The following is a 12,989-nucleotide window of genomic DNA, read 5'->3' on the forward strand; positions in this document are numbered from 1 at the left end:
TTCCTAATAAACAATAGTTTTATTCTAAAATCACAATTTGGTTCACTTGACTAGTGGGAATAACAGTGATCACATCTCACTGCCACTTTCTAGCTCATTCAAATTGTAGTCACGGTTTTATCACAATCTTCGATACTGTAAACAAATTTAGCTAATGCAACCACAATTACGGTCATGATGTGGTCACACATACCTCAAAATCCTTCAAGTTGCGACTACAATTGCAGTTACGAACCGTTTTTTAAAACCTTGATCCCATATATCCCCTCTCTAAATAGCCATAAGCACCAAGGCTCTGTGAATTTCTCACACCCTTATTGAACTGGTCTTACAGGAGTCCATAGATAGAAGACTACATCTGCAATTATGCTTGATGCACCACAACAAATTCTTTAGTCATAGTAACTTAAAAAGAAAAGGACAATTCAATATGGTACAAAAAATTCAAATATGCTAGCGCATTGCTTAAATCTTGATCATGAAGCTGGAAGACCAGGCATAAAAATTGGCACTCCCAGAAATGTGTTTTTAACACTCTCCCATTGGAATCAATTGATGCTAAGCTTCTACTTTTAGAAGAATGTCTAAGTAGATAGCACAGGCTGTTGTGATGGCTCTTCTGCCAGCAAACTTTCATAATATTTGACAAGAACCTTCCACCCACTTGGGCACATGAAACCTTCTGGCGGATTCTCCCCACTTTTTGCAAAAGCCCGCATCTGGAAATATAAATCATTAAAGAAACCACGAAAATTTGTAAAGAACAGATGCCCAATTGTCAAAGGATTTCAGAAACCAACTTGTTGCTACATGTGATGTGTCGTGAGTAAACAGGTAAGAGGTAACTAAAACAGAACAGGAACTTATGCAATATTCAGTTCACTTACGTCTCTTACGGCACCTAACTACAACATCTTAATATTTTGCAATTTACATATTATAATCGTATATAAACTTGAACATTGACATACAAAATCTTAGTAAAATCCAAATGCTGCATGCCTTTCTTTAATTGTTACAAGTTCCAACCAACCCACTTATATGCATACAAATTACTTTAAGTTGCAGCCAGATTCAAGAAGCAGGAACTAGGATCCTGATATTGTAACCTAGAGACATGTTTGGATCAATTTCTTTATAAGCACTTAAAGGAGAATAAAATAAGAAGGTAAAATGCATTGAGCTGCTCCCATAAATTAAAATCAACTTATGCACCTTAACTTTTGGAGAAGTTAAATGAGAAAAATTCTATAAAACTTAAGTATAAAAGTTATGAAATCAAAAACCAAGTATTGTTGACAAATACCAAATTTAAGGTTGATGGAGCCCGAAACACCTAATACAATGACAGGGAATCAAATACCTTGGTTCCAGATATAAAGAGGAAATCTTTAGCACGGGTTGGGTCGAAAAATGCCATCTTGTTTACCTTAGTGTCATAAGCTGCCACCTGTAATTTAAAAATGGCAAATCAGACATAAGTACGGTCTAAATAGGAAATAAACATTTCATCAGCATTCAGCATAACTTTAGATAGCATATTAAACTTGTGAAACTAACTTTGTGGATAGATGAGCAGAAAAATTATGCCATTTCCCATCTCAAAATAAGACATGGTATGCATGACTAAGTAGTTGATTACATGATTTAGTTGAGTGAGTATCAACTTTAAAGAAACTTGATACACAATATGCAGTAAAACATTGTGAGGAAGATAGCATTGAAAGAACATATCTCACAGAGGAGCAAGAACCTAAAGCCATATGTTAAAGTAATACTACTTACCCTGAATGGCAAAATGTTAAGCTTCTCCAGACCGGGAGCCATGCTAAGCACCTTCTTTCCATGATCAGGGTCATACAAATCCCTTTTCTCAGTTGGGTGGCCCATACCAGCCGGATCACGACCAACAATATAGAAATTTGCACCTGCATTTATCCGTGCCTTTGCATGCCACTGTACTTCAGTTGGACCAGCATAATGCATAGGTGATGGAAATATGGCAACTATGGTAGTCTCAGGATCAAGAACTCCATCTTCTAGGACCTAAGAAGAAGCAAAGAACTTTATAGGATAAAATTCCATGGATTGTGCAATTACAAAATGAGTAGATTACTGAAATTGAATGACAGTTCAATCACTTTTTGAGGTCATTTTTGAACATATATTGTTGTAGCACATGCACATTATGATTACCCTATGTTTTTTGAGAAGAACAATGGGAATTACCTTGCTATGTTGCTCCATCCTGACATCCAAGGGAACGTCATCAGCCTTTACAAAACCTCCAAGAGGATGAAGCAGTAAAATGGGATTTTTGTAGCCCATTTCCAATAGGCGCTTACGAGTATCATTCATTAACAAGGCATGACCATTGTGTACAGGGTTTCTTAACTGAAAGGCAAAAACTGCATCTGCTTGACGCTTGTCAAATTCTTCACGGAGTTGTTTGGGAGAGAGCCTGTAGTTATCTAGGCCATCATTATATTTGATAGGTTTTAGCACTTCCAAATCTCCTCCAATAAGCCAATTTCCTGCCGGAGTAATCACCTCCTCAACATATGGCAATCCAGGAGCAGTTGTTCCCCAAGTTCTAGCTATTCTTTCTTCCTTGTTATGCTTGTAGATTTCAATACTGCATAGGAGCTTAATGGTTAATGAAAACCAGGAGACACCAAGACAGAAATTTACTTAGATAGCCAGTTCACTTCAATACTTTTATTTTCAAAATAACATCCCAAAATGACTTTATGACTTACAGTTAAAGCAAAACGGAAGACTGAAAACTAAAGGGAAGAACTCTGATCATCCAAGTATTAACATGTGAGACATGTGAAAAGACAAGTATTAAGAATTTTTACTCAGTCATTTAAGGTCGTCAATTGAGGGTCATAGCTTCATAAAGTCAGTCTCAAACAATCCAAACTCACAAGTTACAATGCTTACTGTTCAGTTTTATGTGGTTACAGAGTAGCATGCTTGTGCTGCATATTCTCAAAATTATTTATCTTAGCTCCACAGCAGAAAGCACAAACTAAATCCCAGGGGTGATTCAAGCTTCACAAACCCTCCAAACCTAACTTCTTCTGATAATCTGAACACCTCTTTGGTTTTCCACATGTTCAAAAGGGCAAAATAATGTCAACAGGTCTTCATGATAGTCTTGCCTATACAGGCACAGTTAGAAAAATGTGTGTAGATCACAGGCTGATTTTTAACAAGGAGGGATTGTGACAACTGAGAACATATTTGATAAAGATGAAGACTTTGTGGGATGAACTGGTTACAATCAGTCATTCCCAAAATGAACTGTGGTGCTGCCAAGTTCACTAGCAAGATGAGTCAGTTGGTTTTTCTTTGGATTTAATAATGCTAGGAGTGTTGTGCCATCTCAAATTTGAACTGATTCAATTCCAAACCAGAGCAAAGTTCATAACTTGGTAGCAAGAGAGGAGGCTCTACAAGACTTTCCCACCTTTTAGAAATTTGAACAATGTTAAGACTTAAGACCTTTCATGTCAATCAGCAAGACCCTACAAAATCTCTAAAGAATGGAGACTAGACACTGATACTTCAGATCACATGACAGCTTCCGACTTATCTTGTGCCCATTTGAAATCATTCACTATTTGGTTGTAAGTTGTAACTAAAGATAATATCTACTTTTGGAGTTTCAATTTCCATTGACACCCTTTTTACAACAACCAATGCACATTCCATATATCTTCCAAATCTTTGATGAACACATGAAACATACTAAAATGGACTGCCATACTTTGCATAAACAAGTTCAAACACCGGAATTTCCTCCACACACAATGCCACATACTTGCAGTTAGTTGACATCACTAGAGCATTATTAGGATGGAAACAATTCCCATCCTTTCTCAGCAAGGTGGGCACTTTGAATCTATATGTTCCAACTTGAGAGTAATATTAACATGTGAACAAAATGTGCAATTTAACTATAAGATAGTTCAATAGATAAATTCTGTGAATTGCTCCATTAACTAATCCTTTCCCTCAGCCTTCTATAAAGCTTCTTATTCAGTTTTACAATAGTCAGCAGAAAAGGAAGAGGGCAGGCCACCCCATTCTTTTGGCAGGGCATGGCACAAGAAGCCTCAGCCATGGTTACATTGATCTCTACAAATCATCTACCAAAGCATATATCTGGCAGAAGAAACCAAACCTAGGTCCTTTAAAACTATATGGTACAATAACCAGGGGACAAATGCAGCCAATGTGGCCCGAATTGCAGTCACAGAGTTCAAAAACCTTAATGTTGCGACCAAAATCGCCGGACTGTTTTCCATAAACATGATTGGGGGCATCAAAAATTTACTCGAACCAACCCCCTTTCAGAGCTAATTTCTCATTAGGGATTCAAATGGAGACACCTTACTCCTACTATTTGTTCTTTTCACAATTACAATGATTAAACCACACACCAAAATTCACACAACACCACAATAGAACAATCAACAACAAATTAAACACCAACCAGAAGCAAACAAAAAATAATAAAAATGCCATAAGACTAACTAACCTTCGAAGAATTGCAACACAATCTCCATCAGGCCCGAGCAACCCCACATGGGAAGAGGATCCAATTCTCTCTTTGGTCTCATCATCAATGGCCAAAACAATGGGAAGGGACATGTTCACCACAGAACCATCCTTGACCCTAAGGGAATTGAAATGCAAACTCTGAAGATACTCATCCTCCCTCATGAACCCTTTCAAGGGACTAGCCCACCCTTCCCCCACCACATGCACCCACTCAAGATCAATCCTTGTGAGCTGCACCTTAGGCAGTGACTCAGCCAAGGTGATCTTAGCACCCCTCTCACCCTCAGGCACCACAAGATCCACCAATGCCCCCCCATCAGGCTCTATCAAAGAACTCTTGATCATGGTGCCACAGTATTGCACTCTTGGCCTCACTTTACACGTGGGAATGATCAAAGGGTTGGTGCTATAAATGGGTTTGGGACGAACCTTGGTGTTGGAACAAGTTTCGGAAGTTGTTAACTTGTTTGCATGTTGGTGGTTGTTGAGGGTAAGGAGGGAAAAAGAAGGAGAAGAAGAAGCCAGGTGTAGTTTGATGGCTAGACTTAGAGACATGCTATAGTGGGGAAAAAATGAGAGAGAAACAAGTAGGTTTGTGAAGAGAAGGAAAGTGAGTAACTACTAACGCGTGTAACGTAGGGAACACAGAAACAAAACAATAGGAGTGTTATGGTATATTAATGTGTTGTGTTGTGGTATATGGCATAGTTTCGCTCACAACCACTACCTATGAATATGGCGAACATGTTGGAGTGATAAGGCCACGCAAGTGGGGATCTCTATTATGCTTTTTTGAGTGTGTGGATGAGAAAAGGGTGGCAGTAATTGCTGCTGGTTACAACTGGGACCATGATTTGTACCAAAAGGCTCAAAGCTGAAGGTAGAACCGTTCATTGTTCAAACAGCACCAAACTTGATTCAATGAGTGATGTACCATGTAACAATGTGAGAACTTTAGATTGGAATAGTATTAAAAAGGGAAATATAGAAAATTTAACACGCGTTTAGGATATAAAAAAAAGTTGTGAATTTAGTTTTGGAGTGTGTTTTCAACAGAATTTGATTAGTTAGACATGAAATATTTCCAATTATATTCATGAATATGTGAACCACACAGGCCGGTGTTGTCATTGTATGGGCCATGGCAAATAATAAATATCGATTATTTTGTCCAAGTATGATAAAAATATATTTCATAAAAAAATAGATGCAATTTTAGTGAAAATAATATTTTATGAGGAAATAGACTATGAATTAACACTCAAATAATTTTATTCTGTTTTCCAATCATAACTTATAATATATGATTAATTTGTTAACTTTTATGATAACCCTAAAAGTCATATCAAAGATATTTTTTTATCAACAAATATTAAATTGTTAATTTTTTTAGAAATATCAACTGGGATGATTCAAATCCACAACTTCTTCCCCTCTCTCATTCCTTCACCTTTCCCTGACTATTGGGCCTATCTTATATCTCCTCAAAGATGATTTGTAATTGATCAATGACAATGTAAAATTGTTTTATAATATCAGTACATGACCATTAAACTCATATTTTATTGCATACAAAATATTTTCTCTATTCATAAATACATACAAATATAAAATATTACATGGGAATAAACATTTAATTTTTTTCTGTAGAAATTTAAATTTTGTCAACTTTAATGCTTGAAAAAGTTAAAATTTAAGAATTAAAAGAGTTTTAGAAAAGCTGACAAGATAAAGTTGTTGCTAAAAGGAATTGAATTTTTTTTCCTCCTCACACTATAATCATGGACTGTAGGCGGTCACACGAAAAAACAACCCAAGATCAGTGATTGAGCATTTGTAGTTTAACATTTTTATATTCTTCTTAGCTCAATTGACATCTCTTTAACCCTTATTTTCTCACCTTAACTTAGTTTTGGTCTAAGGCAAATGATTGAGCTTAATTGAGAATTGTAGCTAATTTTTAGATTGTGTGCTTACTTAACCTATTTGCTTTGTGCAGTGCCTAAAGGACACTACAAAACTCCAAATGGAACGTGTGAGTAACCCTTAGAAATCTGAGAAAAAGATCTTCAATTTTGATACAAATAAAATTTGATCATTTCTGCCATTTCGAGGGTCAAATTGAGCTTGGAAGTCATAACTCTGCACTTGAAGAATTGGGTTACGAGTTTGGACTTTTGTTGTGTGTAATTAGTTTAATTAGGTAGTTAGTTAGTTGGATAGTTAGTTATTTATTTAGTTAGGTAGGTAGTTAGTTAGTTAGTTACTAACACTCTATATATTAGTGTTAGTTAGTTAGTGACTGAACTTCACTAAGAACTTCATTTTGTACAAAACTTGTTGTGCAAGTTTTCTATTTCCTCTCTTTTCTCTCTTTTTCTCTCAATTGTTCTTCATTCTTCTTCATCTTTTCACTTATGTTCCACCATTTTATTGCACCAAATTTTGTGGCTTTTCATTGGTGATGATCATGGAGGGCTAAACAATTAATCAATCCGAGGATCCACTCCAAGCAAGGTTGAATTTGTGTTTTGGTTTGAGATTTCTTCTACTCTTTGTGAATGTTCTTTCTCTTTAATCCTATTTTCATTTTTCATGATTGTGATTATGTTTAGGATTGAAATCGATTAAGTTATGGATTCATTTCCTAATTTTGAAAATTAATCACATATTGCTTGGATGATTGTTCACTCTAATTTGTGATTTCAAACAATTTAGAGATTGATTCGATTGAACTTTCTCTAATGCATTTGAGTAAAATTTCACAGTGAACATCATTTGTAGTAACTGTAATAATTCTATTTGCATTGGTTTGGTGAATTGGATTGATGTTTTTAATCTTGAATTGTATTTTGTTCTTGTTTTGTTCTGTTCCTCGAATTTTGTTTTTGTATGTTTTTGCATTCCTTTATAGTCACTTGCAAAATGTTCGATAAAATTCCTCCCCTCTCTGTATATAAGTGAATGAATGTAGGAATCATATTAAATCATATTTCTGAGTTCGACCTAGGTTAAACCTGTGCTACAAAATTTCCTAGTTTTATTTGTTTTTGAACGATTCGATAGTCGTTATCAAAACTAGCACCATTGCCGGAGAATATGATTCTTTGTGTGCCAACCTTGATTCACTCATAACTGACATTAGCATAGTAGTATGGATTTACATTTGCATCTGTCTATTGGAAAAAAGAAAAAAAATAATAATACACATTTCTGCATGTTGTGCATGTTCTGTTCTGCATAAGGTTCTGATCATTTTGTGCACTTTGCATTTAATAACTATTTGACATATTACATTAGTCTTGTTATTGTTGTTATAGAATAAGTGTAGTAGCATAATAGAGTAGTGTAGAGAAAATAAAGGAGTAGTGTAGAGAGTAGTGTGTGCATTGTAGTGTATTTTGTGTCGCAAAAGTGATCTATTTTGTGTCAAATTTTTCCTCTAACTATGAGTTTTATCGGTAAGGGTAATTTGGTCATTTTACAAGCAATTATCTCAGAATGGGCTGAAAATTTGCTAGAATGTAGAAAAAATTCATACATCAAGGTGCCTAACTCTGTTGCAAGTATGAAGTGAGTTCCATACCATGAAAAATGGAAATGGCTATCGGTTCCGACTTTCCTAACTCGAGGTAAATAGTTCGACTAAGCTAGAAGAAAGAAATGTGAGAGTTTAGCCTATTAATTCACTTGAGGGAAGCCAATTAAATGCTTTGCTTTGTGAGGGACGAACTCAAGCATTGGGGGCCATTTTGGCAAAATTCATTGATCTGAACCACTTTTGAATTTTTTTTTATATTTTCATGATTTTTAAAAATCAGCAAAAAATTATTGAAAATCAAAAGTGACTTTTAGACATTTTTCATGGTGTTTTGGATTTTTTTTCATAAATTTGTAGGCAATTTTCAATTTTTTGTAGCATTTCAGCATATACCATAAATAGTGTTCTATGTAGTATAGATTTTTGTATTTCTATCTATGAGCTTATTTGTGCTTGACTAGGTCCAAATCAGGTGATTTGCATCCATTTAATCCTGAAATAGATAAGACATTTCATAGGCAGAGTAGAAATAATAGGAGTAGAAGTGTAGTTGTGCTTGATAGTGTAGTTGTGCATGATAATGTAGTTTTGGATAATAGTGTAATGCATACTGAATTCATTGTTGATTCTATTTCTGATTTTGTTCCTGAGCTTGTTTTTATTGCTTCTGATTCTAGAAAAAATAGTGTTGGTATAATGGCTGATAACAATTGAACTCTTAAGGAAATGGCTACACCAAATATTGTGAATCAACCTTGGTGTATTCAATACCTTAAGACTGAGGTTAGTTATGAGCTAAAGTCTGGACTAATCCATTTGATGCCAAAGTTTCATGGTCTTACAGGTGAAGATCCACACAAGCATCTGAAGTTGTTTCATGTAGTGTGTTCCACCATGTGACCACATGACATTCATAAAGATTACGTGACAATGAAGGCATTTCCATTCTCTTTGGATGGTGTGGCTAAGGACTGGTTGTGCCTTCAACTAGATACCATTAACACTTGGACAAATATGAAGAGAAAATTCTTAGAGAATTTCTTCCCTACATCCAGAACAACATTCATCTGGAAAGAAATTTGTGGCATATGGCAGCAACCTAGGGAAACATTATATGAGTATTTGGAGAGATTCAACAAGTTGTGTGCTTCCTGTCCTCACCATCAAATCAATGAGCAATTATTGATCCAGTATTTCTATGAGAAGTTGATGTTAATGGACAGAAGTATGATTGATGCAGCCAGTGGAGGCGCTTTAATGGACAAGACTCTTATTGCTGCCAGACAATTGATTTCCAACAAAGCAAAAAATTATCAACAATTTGGTACTGGAGTTGCTACACCATCCAAGACTGTTGCAAGTGAAGTTTTTGTTTCTATGGTGGCTGATAATCAAAGGCTGAAAAATAAACTTACAGAGTTGACATCCCTTGTGAGGCAACTAGCCATTGGTCAATAACAGAATGAGATGGCAGTCAATCAACCAAGGTTGTGTGGTATATGTTGTGCTCCTGATCATCCAACAGATGCATGCTCCACACTCCAGGAAACAAAACAAGTTATTGATGTTTCTACCATGCAACCTGGACAACCATTCAGACCTCAACAACAACAATACAATCCTTACTCCAACACCTACAATCCTGGTTGGAGAGATCATCTGAACTTAAGGTACGGTCCTGGTCAACAACAACAGCACACACAAAAACAATCATTCAGATAATAACAGTTCCAACCTTCCACCAACAAATACCAAGTTCCTTCTTTTAGACAATAATAGCAATTCCAACAGTCTACACCTCCACCTACACAACCTCTACATAATAGTAGTATTGGACCTTCCTTGGAGGAGTTGATGAAGCAAATGGCCACCAACAACATTCAGTTTCAGCAAAATGTGAGTGCCACCATCCTAGACCTGTAGACTCAGATTGGACAATTAGTCACAACTGTCAACCAGTTGCAGCAACAGGGTTCTGGCAACATTCCAGCACAACCAATTATCAATCCAAAGGGGAATGAAAGTGTTATTACCTTGAGGAGTGGCAGAGAGCTTCCCAAGCCAACAGATGCTGGTGCCAAAATTGATGATAGTGCCAAAACAAATTCCTCTACCTTTCCCTTCTAGATCCATTCCTACAAAGAAAATGGAGCTTGATTCTAATCTTCTTGAGACTTTTAGGAGGGTGGAAGTCAATATTCCCTTCTTGGATGCCATTAAACAGATTCCAAAATATGCAAAGCTCTTGCAGGATTTGTGCACTCATAAGAGGAAGTTGAAGGCAAATGAGCAAGTAAAGTTTGGCAGAAATGTTTCTGCGCTTATATAGAGTAAGAGTGTTGTTGTCATTCCACCATCCACCTTGCCACGAAGTGCAAAGATCCTGGCACTTTTATTGTCCCTTGTACCATTGGAGATTGCACTTTCGCAGATGCCATGCTTGACCTTGGAGCTTCAATTGATGTCATGCCCACATCAGTTTATAAATCATTACATCTGGGTGATTTAAAACCCATTGGTGTTCTCATCCATCTAGCCAATTGGAGTGTTGCGATTCCACTTGGAGTCATTGAAGACATGCTGGTGCGAGTTAAGGATTGGATTTTTCTAGTATATTTTTACGTTTTGGATATGGAAAATGAGTCTTCTAACCATGGGTCCACATTGATCCTAGGGAAACAATTTTTGTTGGCAGCCAGGACCAGAATTGATGTGCATGTAGGGACTATTTCCATGGAGTTTGGTGATGATGTTGTGCATTTCAACATTTTTGAGGCCATGAGACATCCGACAGAGCAACATTTTTGTTTTCCTTATAGATATAATTGATGATGTAATAGATAGTGTAGATATTTGTACAAATTTACTTTCTGATTTTTTTTATGACTTTGATCTTGGTTCTTTTGATTTTACTTGTGATGATTTTGATGAGTCTGTTATTATTGTAGTATTTGTGCAGAGATCTCTTCTATAATTTATTCTGATTGCAATGCAGGTGCAAGTTCTGATCCTCCTAGTTCTTTTTCACCAGTCGTCAACCTTCCATTGCCTTCTGCCATTCAGCCACCTTCCTTAGAGATGAAACCGCTACCTGAGCACCTTAAGTATGCATATTTAGATGATGCTCATAAGCTTCTCGTCATTATATCTAGCAGTCTTTCACTTGATCATGAGGATAAGTTGTTGCTTGTTTTGAGAGGCCAAAAGAAGTTGTTGCTTCTCGTCATTATAATTCTTCCTTTGATGCATGTTTGGATAGCCTCTCTAGAGTTCTTGACCGATGCATTGAGACTAACCTTGTTCTTAACTTTGAAAATTGTCATTTTATGGTCCATGAATGTATAGTCTTAGGACATTTGGTCTCTAATAGAGGTATTGAGGTCAATAAGGCCAAGATCGATGTTATTACTTTTTTTCCTTACCTCGCTTCTGTGTAGGAAGTACTTTCTTTTCATGGACATGCATGTTTTTACATGAGATTCATCCAAGAATTTAGCAAGATTGCCCTGCCATTATCCAAGCTTCTTCAGAAAGATGTAGATTTGTGCTTGACCAACCTTACAAATAGGAATTTGAGGAGCTGAGGAGGAGGCTTACCACCTCTCCCATTATGCAACCACTAGATTGGGAGCTTCCATTTAAGCTCATGTGTGATGCCTCCAATTATGCACTTAGGGTTGTTTTGTCACAGAGAGTTGATAAATTAACACATGTCATTGCTTACGCCTCACACACTCTAGATGCAGCCCAAGTCAATTACACCACTACTGAAAATGAGCTTTTAGATATTGCTTTTGCATTATATAAATTTAGATCTTATTTGCTTTGCTCCCATATTACTGTCTATGTGACACCCTCTACCTCGACATACATATAAATAAGAAAAACATTAATTTATTCATTTAGACTTTCAGAGATCAACATAATCATTTAATTTTTTTACATCACCATTAAACAGTTTTTGTTCCAAAATGGTACAATTTTTTTCATAATAAATTATCAAAATGGATAGATTTTAAAAAAATTAGTAAATCGTGCTTTAAAAAATGATTTCATTTTTTTATTTTTTTTAAAAAAATTAAAACATTGTGACGGCTAAAAGTTTCTCACAAATTGCTTCTTTAGCCACCATAAAATGGGGATTTGTCAATTTCACATGTTGTGAAGCAATTTGTAGCTCTTTCAAAAGGAATTCATTATATATATATATATATATATATATATATATATATAATTGATTAATTTAATTATTAATTAATAATTGTGATAATTGATTAATTCATAATTTAATTATCATATACTATTACATAAATTTTTGTGTTATGACTTCCACAATACTCACTCTCTCTCTCTTCCTTCATTTTTACACTTCTATCTTCTTTTCTTAACCCTCCTTGCCAACTATATAAGATGCTGACATTTCATACTTTTATGATCGATCCTCTTTTAAACTTTAAAAATACTTGCATGATTTGAGTTTCAATTATAAATACCCGAGTGATTATTATTATTTTTATTGTTATTTTTTCTTTTAAAATAAATATTTGCTAATATTTTCATTCATTAGGTTTCATTCAGTTTTAATGGAAAGAAACACAATGCATCGACCCTTTTATTCTTTCTCTATGGTAATTTTTTTTATCTTTTTCAATTTTATTTCTTTACTCTCAACCTATTATTATTTTCATTTTAAATAGCTAATTACTAACACTTGTTATTTCTATTATTTTATTTGGTTTCATTGGAGCAAATGTATTGACCTTTTTATTCTTTCTCTACTGTAAGCTTTAGTTTATATTTTATTTTTTCTTTTTCAATTTATATATTTAATTTTTCTTAAATATTAATATTTCTTTCTTTTCTTTTTCAAATAATT

General features: G+C 35.2%; 1 protein-coding gene across 1 annotated transcript; it reads right to left on the reverse strand.

Moving 5' to 3' along the window:
* On the reverse strand, positions 1-5,218 carry LOC114382526 (ATP sulfurylase 2-like). Its single transcript, XM_028342006.1, has 5 exons — positions 4,550-5,218; positions 2,230-2,635; positions 1,786-2,046; positions 1,364-1,450; positions 1-719 (listed from the first exon to the last, which is right to left on the reverse strand). Exons 1-5 carry the CDS (start codon positions 5,125-5,127, stop codon positions 585-587), a joined length of 1,467 nt encoding a protein of 488 aa, XP_028197807.1. The 5' UTR covers positions 5,128-5,218; the 3' UTR covers positions 1-584.
* Positions 5,219-12,989: the final 7,771 nt, after the last annotated feature.

The sequence above is a fragment of the Glycine soja genome, chromosome 13 (genome assembly GCF_004193775.1).
Source record: "Glycine soja cultivar W05 chromosome 13, ASM419377v2, whole genome shotgun sequence".
NCBI lineage: Eukaryota > Viridiplantae > Streptophyta > Magnoliopsida > Fabales > Fabaceae > Glycine > Glycine soja.

What these genes read in the sequence shown, in the direction of transcription:
- LOC114382526 (XM_028342006.1), bottom strand. Translation starts at nt 5,127, where the DNA reads ATGTCTCTAAGTCTAGCCATCAAACTACACCTGGCTTCTTCTTCTCCT. An exon ending in TGTGTTGCAATTCTTCGAAG is followed by an intron (nt 2,636 to 4,549) that starts GTTAGTTAGTCT and finishes GCTCCTATGCAG; the next exon opens with TATTGAAATCTACAAGCATA. An exon ending in TTAACATTTTGCCATTCAGG is followed by an intron (nt 1,451 to 1,785) that starts GTAAGTAGTATT and finishes TTTAAATTACAG; the next exon opens with GTGGCAGCTTATGACACTAA.